This window comes from Sapajus apella, unplaced genomic scaffold (assembly GCF_009761245.1).
Source record: "Sapajus apella isolate SASKATOON/1434 unplaced genomic scaffold, GSC_monkey_1.0 scaffold218, whole genome shotgun sequence".
NCBI classification, from domain to species: domain Eukaryota; kingdom Metazoa; phylum Chordata; class Mammalia; order Primates; family Cebidae; genus Sapajus; species Sapajus apella.
In genome coordinates this window covers 392,726-409,822 of record NW_022437158.1, presented here as the reverse complement: position 1 = coordinate 409,822, position 17,097 = coordinate 392,726, and the positions used below count along the sequence as shown (strand labels likewise).

At 50.4% G+C, this 17,097-nt stretch overlaps 2 protein-coding genes across 3 annotated transcripts in view; one reads left to right on the top strand and one right to left on the bottom strand.

Moving 5' to 3' along the window:
* DDX51 (DEAD-box helicase 51) overlaps window positions 1-462 on the top strand; it is a 17,703-nt gene extending 17,241 nt beyond the window's left edge. The window contains exon 14 of one of the 2 annotated variants that reach the window (XM_032270887.1): window positions 178-462. In XM_032270887.1, coding sequence (XP_032126778.1) covers window positions 178-216 — 39 coding nt within the window. In that variant the 3' untranslated portion in view covers window positions 217-462. The remainder of the gene's footprint in view (window positions 1-177) is intronic. The other variant, XM_032270889.1, reaches the window with a different exon arrangement.
* A 4,763-nt stretch (window positions 463-5,225) lies between these two features.
* LOC116544481 (putative EP400-like protein) lies at window positions 5,226-16,653 on the bottom strand. The gene is made up of 5 exons (XM_032270891.1): window positions 16,111-16,653; window positions 14,970-15,716; window positions 11,057-11,253; window positions 9,123-9,969; window positions 5,226-5,454 (listed from the first exon to the last, which is right to left on the bottom strand). The coding sequence occupies exons 1-4, from the start codon at window positions 16,258-16,260 to the stop codon at window positions 9,486-9,488; spliced, it is 1,578 nt and encodes a 525-aa protein (XP_032126782.1). The 5' UTR covers window positions 16,261-16,653; the 3' UTR covers window positions 5,226-5,454; window positions 9,123-9,485.
* Between the last annotated feature and the right edge of the window lie 444 nt (window positions 16,654-17,097).

Below are 17,097 nucleotides of genomic sequence, written 5' to 3'. Positions count from 1 at the left end.
CAGCCCCGAGCTCCCCGGATGCACCGAGTCCTCACCACACAGCCCCGAGCTCCCCGGATACACTGAGTCCTCACCACACAGCCCCAAGCTCCCTGAATACACTGAACTGCTCCCTGTCACCATGTATGTGTGTGCTACTCCTGCTGCCTCATCTTTCCCTCCCCTGTCACCATCTAGAAACTTCCTATTTGCTCTAAAGATTCAGCCAAAACATGACCTCCATTCTCCCAGGATCAGGCACTCTTTCTATGCTTTCTGATACTCACCACCAGGACTATGAGTTCCTAGGGGCATGTGTTGGCTTTCCATTTATAGTAGGTGATTGAAAATAGATGGCTGGATGGATGGCTGGCTGGCTGGATGGATGGATAGACAAGTGGATGGGTAGATGGATGGCTAAGTGGATGGATAAACGGATGAGTAAGTTGATAGATGGATGGCTGGATAGATGGGTGGATGGATGAATGGATGGATGGGATGGCTGGGTGGATGGGATGGCTGGGTGGGTGAGTAGGTGGGTGGATAGGTGGATGGATAGATGGGTGACTATATGGATGGGTGGGTGGGTGGATGGATGATTGGATGGTTATATGGGTGGGTGGATGAATGGATGAATATATGGATGGGTGAGTGGGTAGATGAATGGATGAATGGATGGTTATACAGATGGGTAGATGGGTGGATAGATGGATGAATATATGGATGGGTGGGTGGGTGGGTGAACGGATGGGTAGATAGATGTACAGATGGGTGGGTGGGTGGATGGACAAATGGTAGGTGGATAGGTGGATGGGTGGGTGGATGGGTGGATGGATAGATGGATGGGTAGATGGGTAGGTGGGTAGATGGGTGGATGGATAGATGGATGGGTGGATGGGTGGATGGATGGATGGATGGGTGGATGGGTGGGTGGATGGGTGGATGGATGGATGGGTAGATGGGTGGGTGGGTGGATGGGTGGGTAGATGGGTGGATGGATGGGTGGATGGATGGATGGGTGGGTAGATAGACACATGGTAGGTAGGTAGGTGGATGGGTGGGTGATTAGATGACTAGAGGGAAGATAACAGCTGGACGGGTATGTGGGTGAATGGATGGCTGGATGGACAGACAGGTAGGTAGATAGATGGATGAGTGCGTGGCTGGGCAAATGGATGGATAGATGGTCACAAGCAATCCTCCCACCTTAGCCTCCCAAAGCTCTGGGACTATAGGAATGAGCCACTGCACCCAATATATGTATTTTAAATTTAGCCATTAAATGTGAAAGATAAAGGATATAAAGCGGATGTTTAAAATGTTTTCCTTATACAGCACAAACTCACATCTTAGGGGTGCCCCAAGCCACATGTCAGCTGGATGCCTGTGTGTCAAAATCTCTGCTTAGCCAAAGCCAATATAACCTTCGACAGGATAAACTGTGTGACAAAGGAATAAATCTCACATTTTATTTTTAAAATAATATTTTAAATGTAGGGGGCATCTGTGAAAAATTTCCAAACTAGTACTTTTTCTTAAAAGACTTGTCAGCGACAGAATTAAACACTGTCCTTGCAGATGACGATGCGGTCAGTGCCAGTCCATCCCAGCACAGAGGCCAGAATTTGCCTCTAACCTAATCTTGCCCCCACACTTGATATGATCACTTCCATGTTTTAGGAGCCATGTAGTCCCTCTTTACATTTGTATCAACTGTTCATCTATTTCTGTATTTTATTAGAAAGTTCTTAACAATTATTTATGTGCACAAAATTAACAGCTTTCATAATAATCACACATTGTGCTACAGCCTTCTACCACTGTAACAACAGATACAGGTTCATATTTAAACCGACAGAACTTCTAAATATAAAATCCCAAGTGACCTGAATATACACCCACATTTAAAAGTGAATATTATGGCTGGGTGTGGTGGCCGACGCCTGTAATCCCAGTCCTTTGGGAGACCGAGGCAGGCACATCACCTGAGGTCAGGAGTTCAAGATGAGCCTGGCCAACATGGAGAAACCCCGTCTCTCTTAAAAATCTAAAAACTTGCCAGGCATGGTGGTGGGTGCCTATAATCCCAGCTACTCAGAAGGCTGAGGCAGGAGAATCAATTGAATCCAGGAGCCTGAGGTTGCAGTGAGCCAAGATCGCACCGTTGCACTCCAGGCTGGGTGACACTGTGAGGCTCCGAATAAAAAAAAAAAAAGGAAGATTCAGGAACTCATCATTGTAAATAATACGGCTTATTTATATTGTAGATACATAATCCCTGATCCAAAATCCTTAGGGCCACACAGGGCTTGGAATTCAGACTATTTCAGAGAAGTGAGGTAAAAACAGAAGTCAGGTAAGCATGGAGAAAGTGTCGAGGCGGAGTCTGGCACCCGTGACCAAACACGCTGGAGCTTGCACAGCAGTGGCACCCAGACACGCTCACCTCCCCTGCGGGGACCGCGGGGCTCACCTGCCTCCGCGTGGGTCAGGTTTGCTGCAAGATGAGTCTTTGCCACTGAGCGGGCAACACCCTTCGCTGTCGGGGCTTTCAGAGTTCTAGAACTGCAGAAAGAGGGCGCGAACCCGAGGGACGCGTCCCACTGATGAGACACGACGTAGCCTGCACATCCCGGGACCCCCAGGACGGCGGCTGCCGCGTCCCACGCGCCAAAGCCGAAAGGCAGGTCGGGTGGGAAACCAAAGGCCGGACCGCACATTTCGGTTCTGCTTTGACGTCATCCTCAGAAAATTCTATTTTGAAACTGACCCTTTCTGGGTGCCCCGCCTCCGCGATGGCTGTGACTGGAGGGTCCCGCCTCTGCGATGCCTGTGATTGGAGGGCGCCCGCCCCTGTGATTCCTGTGATTGGCGGGTCCTGCCTCCACAATGACTGTGATTGGAGGGCGCCCGCCTCTTCGATGCCTGTGATTGGAGGGTCCTGCCTCCACGATGCCTGTGATTGGAGGGTGCCCGCCCCTGTGATGCCTGTGATTGGAGGGTCCTGCCTCCGCGATGCCTGTGATTGGAGGGTGCCCGCCCCTGTGATGCCTGTGATTGGAGGGTCCTGCCTCCACAATGACTGTGATTGGAGGGCGCCCGCCTCTTTGATGCCTGTGATTGGAGGGTCCTGCCTCTGCGATGCCTGTGATTGGAGGGCGCCCGCCTCTTTGATGCCTGTGATTGGAGGGCGCCCGCCCCTGTGATGCCTGTGATTGGAGGGTCCTGCCTCCGCGATGCCTGTGATTGGAGGGCGCCCGCCCGCCTCTGCCCTGGCCGGCGGCTGTTCCTCCTCCGCCCACCTGCCCACCCCGCAGCTACAAAGCCCCCGACTCACACCTGGCGCGGCAGCTGCGGCCTGAAGGCCTCGCCGACCACCTGCCTCGGGGCGTAGACCTGGCGCAGCCTCTGCCACCAGCCCTGCTCCAGCGGCGCGGTCAGAAGCGCCCGGTCTGTTCCAGCAGCTGCGGCTCCTCCGCCTCAGCGCCGTCTGCGAGGCGCCTCTGCCTCGAGGACACGGACCGCCTTCCCTGACCAGCTCTGTCCCGAGGGCAGAGCGCAGCGCGGGGCACGCCAGGCCCTGCCTGCCCGGGGAGCCCCAGACACGGGCGGCTTGACGGAGTGGGCGCTCTGAGGACGGCGCGGGGCGGGCGCTGGGGCAAAGGCCCCTCCCAGGTGGGCGTGGGGCCGAGACCTGAATGAAGAGAAGGGAGCGGTCGGAGATGGCCCGGGCGAGGCAGGGGCTGGCGGCCACGCGTCTCTGCGGCTCGGCCTCCCCACGCGCGCGTCTCGGTCACTGTCTGCTGAAGGAGCGCGTCGGTGTGCCTCGTCATCGTGGACCCGGTCCCCGCTCTCCAGGCACAGACTGATGCGCACTAGACATTCGCGAATACCGGAATTTTCCGATGTGTTTTCCTTAAAACTGCGGCATATTCTAGGCCGGGCGCGGTGGCGCACACCTGTAATCCCGGCACTTTGGGAGGCCGACGCGGGCGGATCACGAGGTCAAGAGATCAAGACCATCCTGGCCAACATAGTGAAACTGCCTCTACTAAAATACTATATATATACATATACACATATATATACATATATATATATATATATATGTATGTATATATATATAAAAACTGGGTGTGGTGGCAGGCGCCTGTAATCCCAGCTACTCAGGAGGCTCAGGCAGGAGAATCGCTTGAACCCGGGGGAGGGAGGTTGCAGTGAGCCAAGATTGCGCCACTGCACTCCAGCTTGGCAACAGAGCAAGACTTTGCCTCAAAAAAAAAAAAATAAATAAAAACTACAGTATATTCTATTAGCAATGCAAACTTCCAAAAATTAAAGGCAAAAAACCACAGATGCTGGCAAGGACGTGTTGGCAGAAATATAAATTAGCATAGCCTCTCTGGAAAATAGAATGGAGGTTCTCCCCAAAAACTAAAAACAGAACTACCATCCAATCCAGCAGTCCCACTCCTAGGTGTGTATCCAAAGGGGAAGAAATCAGTCTATTGAAGTGATCTCCTCACTTGCATGTTTACTGTGACACAATTCACAACAGTAAAGACACAGAATCAACCTACGCACCCATCCACAGGCAACTGGATAAAGATGTGGTGCGTATACACAATGGAATACCATCCAGCCACAAGAAAGAATGAAACTGTGTCCTTTGCAGCAACGTGCATGGAAACAGAGGCCATCATCCTAAGTGAAACAACTCAGACACAACGTGCATGGAAACAGAGGCCATCATCCTAAGTGAAACAACTCAGATGCAGGAAGACAAACAGCGCACATTCTCACCCGTAAGCAGGCGCTAACTCCATGTCTACACAGACATGGAGTGTGGAATGAGAGACACTGGAGACGCGGAAGGTCCCAGGAGAGGGAAAGGCGGATGCTAGATTTCTTAGTGGGAATGGGAATCAAGCTCTTGAGGCACCCATCTTGCTTTGCTCTGAGTCCATGCCCACTGCTGAGTGGCCTACTCCCAGGGATCCGGCCATGGTGGGAGGAGGGGTGTGGCTGGACAGTGAGTGTGGGGACACTCACATGCCAGAGTCTGACCGGCCTGGGGAAGCTCCTGGGCAAAGAGCTGAGGCCCAGGCCATGCCGCTCCATGAGGGTCGTGGCCTACCGAGGACTGTCTCCCATGCCTCCAGCCCAAGGCACTAACTGGGCAAAACGACAGCTGAGTGTAAAATCACTTCTCTCAAAGCCAGAGGTGAGAGGAGGCGCAGCAGCGACCCGTGAGCCCACAGAAGCCATTCGGCACATATTTGTTGACTTAGTCAAAATGAAAAACGTTGGGAAATACACTGCTAGAAGGCTTGCACAGTTTCCTTTTTGTCTGCAAGCTGGCGTCATGCTGGGTAACTGCTACCTACCTGTGGGAGCCAGTGTTCACTGCCTCCTAAATGCTTCCATTTTCATGGAATTCACATCTCCAGGTACAGGAAGCCCCATATGTATTTGCTATTAGAAGACAAAAATTACAGGAAGTATAAATGTGCATTGACTTACATCACACTGATTTTAAAATAAGGATCTCTCTACTGTCTCTTCGATTTCTGTAACAAAGAACGTGGTATCACAGCGTAGGGCTATTGAGCCAATGATCATAAATAAACTCATAAAAACCCCTCCATATTAGCCTTTGAATTTGACAGAAAGGAACAAAAAGCCCTTCTCATCGTTAGTGCTGTTCTGTGTACCACTTGCTGAAGGCAGCACACGGAACCAGGCTTCAGAAGTAGTCTGTCGATAGGAAATGTCAGTCACCACTGCTAACCAAAAATGGAAGTAGAATTAAGTCACCGGAGGTATCCATGTGAAGACTAAATCCAGGGCTTACAAAAACATTGTATAAACTAAGGCAAAAATGACAATGCCAAAATGTTTGTGGAAAGAAAGAAAGCTCTAAGTCCATAATGTCTTCACCAGAAACAGGAGGCTTGTGTGGATCTGACAGCAAACAAAATCTCAGTAACTGGAGAGTCCTGTGAAAAGAAAAATGTCTAAATGTTTACTGAGTAGAAAGCAGACTTAGGTTTTATAAAGCTCATACATGAAAACCTGTTGTACACTCAACTCTAACTGAAATGACGGCAGAGCCACACAGACCCCTGCAGAGGTGTCCAGCGCACGCACCAGTGCTGCTCTAGGGATTGCTTTTTGTCTGTTTACTTGGGAGAAGGGGTAATAAACCTTCCCCAAGCGCAGACCCTCAGGCCTTGCCTCATCTGGGGGACTGCGTCATGCATCTGTGACAGTCACTTCCAGAGCACGTCTCCTGGCAGGGGTCCTCAAAGACAGCCTCAGAATGAACTCCAGCAGAGTGATCTGCAGCACCTGCAGACATATTGATTGCTACGTTTGGGAAATTGGGACACGAAATGTGTATGTACTGACCCTCAAGCACTCTTGTCATATCCAACAACGTTTGTTTCAGTACCCTTATATATGAGCCCTTCTTCAAGCAGAATGTTACGTTTCAGAGAAAATCTAGAATGGTGTGGTGTAGTGACTCAGGCCTGTAATCCCAGCACTTTGGGAGGCCGAGGTGGGCAGATCACTGAGGTCAGGAGTTCGAGACCAGCCTGGCCAACATGGTGAAACCCCGTCTCTACTAAAAACACAAAAATTAGCTGGGTATGGTGGTGTGCGCCTGTAGTACCAGCTACTCAGGAGGCTGAGGTAGAAGAATCGCTTGAGCCCGGAGGAGCAAGGTTGCAGTGAGCCGAGATCGTATCACTGCACTCCAGGTTGGGAGACAGAGCAAGAGCCTGTCTCAAAAAAAATTATATATTAAAAAGAATGGAGATTCAGACAGGTTCACGATTAAAACCAGTGTGCACAATTATTTCAAAGACTGTCAGGATACTGCAGCAGGCTGAGTTTCCGAAATACCAAAAGAGGAGGGAAAAAATAAACAACCAGGCTGGAGAACATTCCTCTTTTTTTTTTTTTGAGACGGAGTCTCACTCTGTCGCCCCATGCTGGAGTGCAGTGGTATGATCTCTGCTCACTGCAACTTCTGCCTCCTGGGTTTTTAAGCGATTCTCCTGCCTCAGCCTCCTGAGTAGCTTAGATTACAGGTGCACGCCCCCACCACCAGCTAATTTTTGTGTCTTTAGTAGACAGAGACAGGGTCTCACCATGTCAGCCAGGCTGGTCTTGGACTCCTGAGCTCAAGTAGTCCACCCCCCTCGACCTCCCAAGTGCTGGGATTACAGAAGTGAGCCACCGTATCATACCAACATTAATTTTTTTAAATAAAAAACAAAATTTAGCTGGCATGGTGGCTCACACCTGTAACCCCAGCTAGTTGGGAAACAGAATCGCTTGAGCCCAGGAGTTCTAGAGATTTCTAGGAGAATCGCTTGAGTCCAGGAGTTCTAGACCAGCCTGAGTAACATAGTGAGACCTCCATCTCTACAAAAATTTTTTTAAAAATTAGCTGAGCATGGTGACGCCTATAGTCACAGCTACCAGAGAGGCTGAGGCAGGGGGACTGCTTGAGCCCCGGAGGCAGAGGTTGCAATGAGCCGAGATCACACTACTGCACTCCAGGCTGGGTGACACAGCAAGACCCTATTAAAAAAAAAAACAAAAAAACTGCTTTTGTTTCTTTTCTTTCCTTTTTTTTTAGATGGAATCTCATTCTGTCACCCAGGCTGGAATGCGGTGGTGCGATCTCAGCTCATTGCAACCTCCGCCTTCTGGGTTCAAGCCATTCTCCTGCCTCAGCCTCCTGAGTAGATGGGATTACAGCCCCCCACCATTTTTGTATTTTTAGTAGAGATGGGGTTTCTCCATGTTGGTCAGGCTGGTCTTGAACTCCTGACCTCAAGCAGTCCCCCCACATCGGCCTCCCAAGGTGCTGGGATTATGGGCACGAGCCACTGCACCTGGCCCACTTTTGTTTCTTTACCTCATTTAAAATGTTAAAGGAAATTTGTTGTTTTAAGCCAATACGTTAACATATCATGGAGATACGAGGCTGAGTCAGGCAGATGGCCACATTCATCATCTTAGTGAATGAGGGCAGGCCCAGCCCCCTGGCCGCTCTCCAGGGGCGTCGGCACAGGGGTTCAGCCCGGCGCGGCCTTGGCGCTGCATGTGTGGCCTTGTGTGGAAGCTGGGGTTTTGGTTTCTATGCCCTACTGCCAGCCTCTCCTGCCCTTCATATGATGAACTGGAGGACTGCTAAGCCTCAGTCTGGGGCCAAGCCGAGCACGTGACAGAGAGTGCCTCAGTCCAGTGTCCCCGGACTACACCCTCCCACAGGAAGCACAGCACCCAGCCCACCTGCGTCTGCATCTCCCTAACCAGCCTGCACGGTTTGGTTGAGAAGTAAATGCATGCACAGCTCCGCCTTCATGGCATTCTGGGGAGAAATGCAGCCTGAGATGAGCAGTGAGAAACAGAACGCCCAGGCCGTGACAGCCTCCGCAGAGCAGCTGGCCTGGGCGCTTCAAAACATCAGGGTCGTGAGAGAAGGAAAAGCGAACCCCGGCAGGAAAACCATGCCTTGGGGGTGTGGGTGACGGCGGTGTGACAACAGGACTGTGGTCCCGTGGGACCTGTTCTTGTTGGGAGATACACGACAAAGCATCCAGCAGTAAACAGTCACGACTGTGAGAACTTCACAATGTGTGCAGACACACAGGTAGAACACATAAATGTGGAGAGCATGAACAGCTATTGAGTTCACCATTCACTGACTACTCTTTCAAAATTGTCAATAATTGAAATTTTTCACAGTAAGAAACTGGAGAAAAGAGCCAGGCATGGTGGCTCACGCCTGTAATCCCAGCCACTTGGGAGGCTGAGCAGGTAGATCACTTGAGGTCAGGAGTTTGAGACCAGCCTGACCAACATGGTGAAACCGCCCCCCTACTAAAAATATAAAAATTAGCCGGGTGTGGTGGTACACACCTGTAATCCCAGCTACTTGGGAGGTGGAGACATGAGAACTGCTTAAGCTCAGGAGGTGGAGGTTGCAGTGAGCCAAGATGGCGCCACTGCACTCCAGCCTGGGCGTCTCAAAAGAATATATAAATAAATTGGAGAAAACAAAACCCACACTGCCCACAGCCAGTTTGTTGGACAATCACACTGAACTCAACCTGCGCTCTCACCATTAAGAACGTGACGTGGGAAGGGTGGGCAGAGCAGCCTGCCTTCCGTGTGGGTCCTTGCGTCTGCTGCCGGCCACAGGCGCAGCACCCTGCACCACCCCACAGCCTGCACCCTGCTCCCAGCAGCCCATCTGTCCCTCCACACTCTTCCTATAGGATTCCGCATATGTCACCAGTGCCATTTGTTGCTGTGAGTTAAGTTGTTCTTTCAAATGCCTCCCCCCTCACTAGTCAGTTCTGAACCATCAACAGTGCTGACTAACCAACTGAAACTCGGAATGTCTTCAGCCATACGAACACACGTATTCAGTAATATTTTTCTATTGCATCATAAAGCATACAGCACACCTATAAGGGTGGCCACTATAAAAAAATGTACACACGTTGGCAAGGATGTGGAGAAAGAAACCTCATTCTTGCTGGTGGGGTGTAAAATGGTGCAGCTGCTATGAAAATGGTGCGGACTTCCCTAAACAAGTTAAACGCAGACTCACTTTGTGACCCAGCTACCCCACTCTGGGTATGTGCCCCAGAGAACTGAAAGCAGGAACCCGAAGAGATCTGTACGCCCGTCTTCACGGCAGCACGGTTCACCACAGCCGGCGTGGAAGCAACCCAAGTGCCACCCACAGATGGAGCACATGCAGCCTGCCCACAGCACGGAACACATTCAGCCTTACAAAGGAAGGCGATTCTGCTGCAGGGGCCAGCGTGGATGAACTCTGAAGACACCATGCTGAATACGACAGCACAGAGGGACGAATGCTCCATGATTCCTCTTACCTGAGGCCCTCGAGTAGTGATTCCAGTCCACAGAGACAGACAGTACAGAGGCGGCTGCCTGGGGCTGGGGGAGGGGAGTGGGGAGTTAGCATCTCATAGGGCAGAGTTTCAGTTTGAGAAGACGAAATGCCCTGGACGTGGGTGCTGGTGACGGCCGCACGCCATGCGAATGTGCTTCATGCCACTGAACTGGACACTTAAAAATGGTTACAATGGTAAATGTTACACATATTTTAACATAATTTTTAAAGCATATTTTTAAGTGTATAGAAATGTCGCACGGTGGCTCACGCCTGTAATCCCAACATTTTAGGAGGCTAAGACGGGGGGATCACCTGAGGTCAGGAGTTTGAGACGAGCCTGGCCAACATGGTGAAACCCATCTGTACTAAAAGTACAAAAATTAGGCCAGGCACAGTGGCGGGCACCTGTAATCCCAGCACTTTGGGAGGCCAAGGTGGGATGGATCATCTGAGGTCAGGACTTCAACACTAGCCTGGTTAACGTGGTGAAACCCCGTTTCTACTAAAAATACAAAAAAAAAAATTAGCCAGGTGTGGTGGCAGGAGCCTGTAGTCCCAGCTACTCGGGAGGCTGAGGCAGGAGAATTGCTTGAACCCGGGAGGCAGAGGTGGCGGTAAGCCGAGATTGCACCACTGTGCTCCTGCCTGGGCAACAACAGCAAGAGTCCATTTCAAAAAAAAAAAAAAGAAAAGAAAAAGACATGTAATAACTGAGCTGCAGCTTCCAGTAACTTCCTTGTATTATGAAATTTAATATCATTGTTTTTTGCTACGCATCCCCTAAACTATGTTTAAAGAACAAAATCAAATCCCTGTAACCAGAAAATAATTAGAAAATGTACTTGTTTAAAAGCAGACAAAGAAGGGGGGGAAAAAGGAGAAACATCTAGGACAAAGAGGCCACAATCGTACAGAAGCAATGAAGCAATGACAAATGCAAACAGAAAAGCAAATGCAAATGAAAACCTTCCAGCAGAAAAGTTAACAGAATCAATGATCAGAGACAAACACTTTTTAATTTCAGTAACAGTAGGGAAAAATAACAGCATTCATGCATTAAAACTAAGAGCCTTCACACAGACGTCTCAAGACGTATTTTTAACAACAGAGGACAGGCTCTTGGGAGACCTCTGGGTTCTGCCACATAACATTGAGTCCCCAAATCCAAGTGAGGAAAGTCTGGGGATCTGCACTGTGGGGCCACTGGGAAGTACCTCGAGCGGCAGCGGCTGGGGTGAAAAGGCCGCAGGAGCCCTTGGCGGAAGCTGGTTTGCCGTCGCCACAGGAGTGCCAGGCTGCCTGTGAATTCTGGCCACAACTTTTACCTGAGAAGGACATTCAAAGGGAAGGGAGGAAGAAGGAAAGTAACATGTAAACTTCGCACAGTTGATCACCACCTGCACATCCCACGCAGCGGGCAGCCTCGGCCGCCAACAGACGGTCACGGGACACTTGGCTCGCTGATGCAATTTAAGTCCTCACAGGGCTGGAAAGAACAAATTTGGCCCTGGGCACTGAAGCTTTAAGTCCACTTTAAACCTCAGTCTGTGGCCAGCAGGTAGCCGAGGTTGGGCTGCAGGGGCTGTGTCCACACAGCTACGTGCGGGAACCCAGTGGCAGCTGTCAGAGGGAGGCCAGCCCTTCGGGCGGAGTCTGCTGATGCCTGGGGAGGCTATGGTGGAGGAGGGGGAAAAATGACAAAAACCACCCCCACTGAAAATGTAGCATTTCTTAAAAACACACTTTGATCTGATAAAACAGAAAGACAAGTTAAGCTGCATCTCTGTAATGACAGCCTCGTAGAGTAAGCAAAGCAAAGCAGCTTTCCAGAGACATGAACTGCTTCGCATCCAGGGCATTCAAATGGGAATACCCTTGGAATTAAATGAACTCAAAAGTCAAACGGCACTTCACAGCTTGAAATCACAGAGAGAAATGCAAGAAAAAAGAAGCTGGCTCTTATTCTGGCTGACAAGTCTGAAAAAAAAAAAAAAAAAGAAACAGGTTCTTCCGGCTAAATATGTCCAGAAGGCTAATTATACACAAGCACATAGCATCATAAAAAATCAAAACCAAATCTTAATATATCAGTACCCTGGAATAAACAATTTAAAAACAATTAAATAACATAGACAGTAAATCTTATGTTCTGTATATGTTACCACAACTAAATTTTTTGAAGAACTCAAATACCAGCCAGGCAAGGTGGCTCATGCCTGTGATCTCAGCACGTTGGGAGGCCGAGGCTGGCGGATCACGAGGTCAGGAGCTTGAGAGCAGCCTGACCAACAAGGTGAAACCCTGTCTCTACTAAAAATACAAAAATTAGCCGGGCGTGGCAGGTGCATGTAGTCCCAGCTACTTGAGAGGCTGAAGCAGGAGAATTGCTTGAACCCAGAGGCGGAGGCTGCAGTGAGCTGAGATCACACCATTGCACCCCAGCCTGGTTTGACAATAGTGAAATTCCGTCTCAAAAAAATAAAAAATAAATTAAAAAAACAATAAAGGGATATGGAAGCACCATTCTCTTGATCTCACACTTTCTGATATATTAACTACAAATACACGAAGGTGTCAACAGGAAGATTCTAGTATACTGAGAAGCAACATTTTAAAGATACTAAAATATGAAAACAAGGCATCAACACATCAATGTCAGTTTACACTGACTTCTAAATATTTCTGAAAATTTCCTGAAAATTCGATGTAATGATTATCAAGGTTTCAAATGTATATAAACATAATTTGTTCAAAGGCTTAAAAAGTGTGTTTTTCACTTGCACCAATTCCTCAAGTAAAAACCCCACAGGCAAATTTACCTAATTTGTTGGAATAATTTGGATGAATTCAATGCTGACTGGGCCCACAGAGTTCATAGCTCTAATGAAGTCTGATAACGGGATCATGTCAGCAAAGTGGAGCTAAAACACACCACGAGCAGCTGGAACGTGAACAACATTACACAGAGGAAAGCATTCACGGAAAACCACAATGTTAGTAAACTTCCAGTATTTTCCTATAAAATGATGATCAAACAAGTTCCTAAGATGCTAGTCAGATTCTACAAAGACTTATTTCTATCATCTAGAAGTAAACTTTAACACAACAGTTAACATACTCTTCATGTGACTATCAAAGCTGTTAGGTTGCTTATCTTCAGTATTTCCTGTTTAAGGAGCTTTCTAAGCAGAGCGTCGGCGGACCCCACGAGACCGGCAGGCCGCGGCACGGTTCGTGGTGCCCTACGAAGATATTCTCCTCAACCTATGGATACTTACGGGCAAGCTTCCCGGTTTCCAAATACAGTACATGTTTAACTGGTTTCTCACTTTACTGCATTATAGGGAGAGGACAGTTCATATGAAATTGATTTTTTTTTTTTGAGACAGAGTTTCACTCTTGTCACCCAGGCTAGAGTGCAATGGTACGATCTCGGCTCACTGCAACCTCTGCCTCCTAGGTTCAAGCAATTTTCCTGCCTCGACCTCTTGAAGTAGCTGGGATTACAGGTGCCTGCCACCACACCCAGCTAATTTTTTTGTATTTTCAGTAGAGACGGGGTTTCACCATGTTGGCCAGGCTGCTCTCCAACTCCTGACCTCAGGTGATCCACCTGCCTCGGTCTCCCAAAGTGCTGGGATTACAGGCGGGAGCCACTGCACCTGGCTATAAAATTGATTTTTGAAATTTTATTGAGGTTTCCCTTTATAAATAGTCTCCATGTATACTCTAAAAAAAATTATCTCTTTGTTGAAAGTTTTTACACACATATACGCATACAAGTGTGTTATACAGTTAAACAGGCTCATTTATATTGTTAATTTGAGTACTTCACATGTTCTACATACTTACAATTTATTTATTTACTTATTGTTTTCTGAGAAAAAAGCGAATATCTCCTCATGTGATTGTGGATTTAAGAACTGCTCCCTGGGAGGCCAAACTGAGTGGATCACGAGGTCAGGCATTCGAGACCAGCCTGGCCAACATAGTGAAACCCCATCTCTACTAAAAATACAATAACATTAGCCGGGCCCTGGCTTGCCTGTAGCTCCACCTATTAGAGAGGCTGAGGCATGAGAATTGCTTGAAGCCGGGAGGCGGAGGTTGCAGTGAGCTGAGATCACGCCACTGTACTCCAGCCCGGGTGACAGTGCAAGACTCCATCTCAAAAAAAAAAAAAAAAAAAAGAACTGCTCCCTTGAAATTCTATAAATAGGCCACACATGGCAGCTCATGCTTGTGATCCCAGCACTTTGGGAGGCCAAGGAGGGTGGATCACTTGAGGCCAGGAGTTAAGAGACAAGCCTGGCCAACACGGTGAAACCCCATCTCTACTAAAAATACAAAAACATTAGCCAGGCCTGGTGGCGCTTGCCGGTAGCCCCATCTACTAGAGAGGCTGAGGCATGAGAATTGCTTGAAGCCTGGAGGCGGAGGTTGCAGTGAGCTGAGATGGAACCATTGCCCTCTAGCCTGGGCGACAGAGCGAGATTTTGTCACAAAAAAATAAATAAATAAATAAATTCTATAAATTTTTGCTCTCTATATTCTGAGTCTAAGTCAGAGCTATAACTTGCTGAGAAACTCTGACATCGAGATGTGTGTTTAGGAAGCTTGGAACCCTGGCTTTGGGCCCAGCTAGCCTTGACCGCAGGCGGCTGGCAAGTGTGGACTGTGGGCGTTCTCACCTTGCCCGGCACAACCGTTTGGGAGCAGGCAAATGTGGTGGCATTCCAAAAAGGTGCCAGGATGCTGCTCCCATGAGCACCTGCCACAGAGGTGCCTGACTGAAACAGCACTGGAGAGAGGGGAGCTGCCGGGGGTTCAGCTGTGCGCTGGGATCCCCAGCACCACCGTCTGTAAATGTGGGGCCTCTGAGCACCTTAAAATCACTATCAAGATCACGGCCACAGTGTGTTTTAACAGTGAAGTGCCTAGAACGCATGCTCTAAGATGGTAAGGCCTGCATTGAGCCTGCAGGCAGCAGAAGCGCTGAGCGCTGCTTCCCATGACAAGTACCAAAACACAGAACTGTTACCTCGCCATCAATGACTTTGGAGTGCTCCTGCTCCTCCTCCTCCTCTTCTTCAATGTCCAAATCATTCTGCCTAAGATACGCTTGTAATGGGGCATAATGTTTCTTCTTGAAAGCTGAGAAATCCATCATATTCCCTTGAAAATGTTGCAAGAAAAACAGTTCAATCAAATACTCCTTGAAGACCTCCTTCAGAGCCTGCATCTCCTGGTAATGATAGTCCAGGCACTGCTTCCTCATCTGTGCCATCTCCGGAGAGGCTGGGGGAATCTCCTCTAACTTCTTGGGAGCCTTCTTCACTCCCATGTTCCCCGCAGACGTGAGTGGCAGGCTGGAAAGGCCTGGGGGCACGGCAGTCCTGGAAGGGCTGGTGGGCGGGGGTGGGGAGGTCATCCCAAACCCCGCTGCGCCCCCAGCCCCAGGCAGCAGTACGCTGGGCGTCCTCTCGAAGCCCAGGGATCGGGGCAGCGGCGGCCCCTGCAGCACCTGCTGCTGCTGGACCAGCTGGCCCTGGATGATGCTGCTGATCTGAGGTGGCAGGTTGGCCGTGGTGATGTGGCTTGGGCTGGCCAGGGGCTGCAGGCCGGCCCCACCGGCAGCCGCAGGGCTCTGGGGTCCCAGGTGGTGGATGGTGCCCCCTGACTGTGTGTGGGGCTGGGAGAGTCTCCGCTCTCGGACCGTGATGGGTGTGCCCGCGTGCTGGAGCTGAACCTGGGCCCCCTGGGCGATCTGGGTGAGTCCTGACCCATCCTGAAACACAAAGTGTCCACCACTGGATGGGCTCAAGCTGATCTGCCTCACCAGTACGCTGGCATCCACGAAGCCCCCACTGGGGCTGCTGCTGCAGAGACCCAGCCCGGGGCCAGGGGCACCTGCACGCACATTCTGCAGGGCCTGCCCCGGCCCAGGGCTGGGCTGCGTGGGGCTCTGGGTCTGGACCTGCTGGGACAGGGGGGACGTGACCTGAATGTATGACGGAGACCCGTGCTCAAACCGCTGAGGCTGAGTGCTGAACTGGAAGCCTGGAGAGGTGGGGCTGGGGAGCGGAGTGGGGCCAGTGTGACCTGTGGGTTTCCCTCAAGCCCAGGGCCCACGCCCTGCAGGGTGACATTCATGTTCTGCCCATCCACAGGGCCCCCCTCACCATCAGTGGCTGCAGATGGTAGCCGGGGGATGGCAGCGTGAGGGGTGGGGGCAGCTGGGAACAAGCTGGCGGCTCCTTGCCCACGCCGGGGCAGGCCCTGGGCCACTGGACGTGGCGTTGGCTGCTCTGGGAGCTGCTGACATGCTGCATGGCCACGTCTTCAGAAAGCGCTCCCTAAACAAATGCAGAAAGTTAGAGTTGAGTGAGGCGAGCTCCATGCCTGGGCGCCTTTCAGAGCCTGCACGCATGTCTGGAAATGCAGGCCCAGCAAACCCAGGCACCAAACTGCTACCCAGGGCAGGAAGGGCTCAGATCAGAGTATCTGCTCAGTCAGAGATGGTCAGGGATGCTTGTCATCACTTGTGATGAACTGAAGTACTAACACCTGCCTAATCCAGCCCTACTGCGAGCGGCTGACAGTGCCGAGACTGGAGAGCATGGGACGGCGGGAGGGGAGAGCAGTGTGGCACAGCGGGATCACAGACGGAGGCAGACGGTGGCTCAGGGTCACCAAGGCCAGTTATCAACGCCCCCTATCTGGTCTCATTTAGTTTTCACAGCAATGCTGCTAAGTCACTCTGACAGTTCATTGACACAGAGAGAAACTGAGGCAATGAGCAAGGGGCTGCCTGGCTCACACTACCAAGTGGTGGTGCCATTGTCCAGCTCCAGGCACACAGGCTCTGAGGCCCACGGGCGTCACTACAGGCCAACATTCCGGACAGGACCTGAGCCTGCCCCTGAATCTGAGACTTGGACACTATCCACCCCAGTGCTAAAACCTCATCAGTGCCACGGATTTGATCCTGTGTGAAGATTGAACGTTTATTGATGGTTTTCAGGATTCAATCTGTCCTGAAAGACTCAGTTCATACTGCCTGGTAGAAAAAGGCAAAGGGAATCCATTTGAGAAGTAGTCATTCCAGAGACAGGCTGGAAACGCAGGCACAGAGTGGACCTGACTCCAGGGCAGCGGGGAGGTGAGTC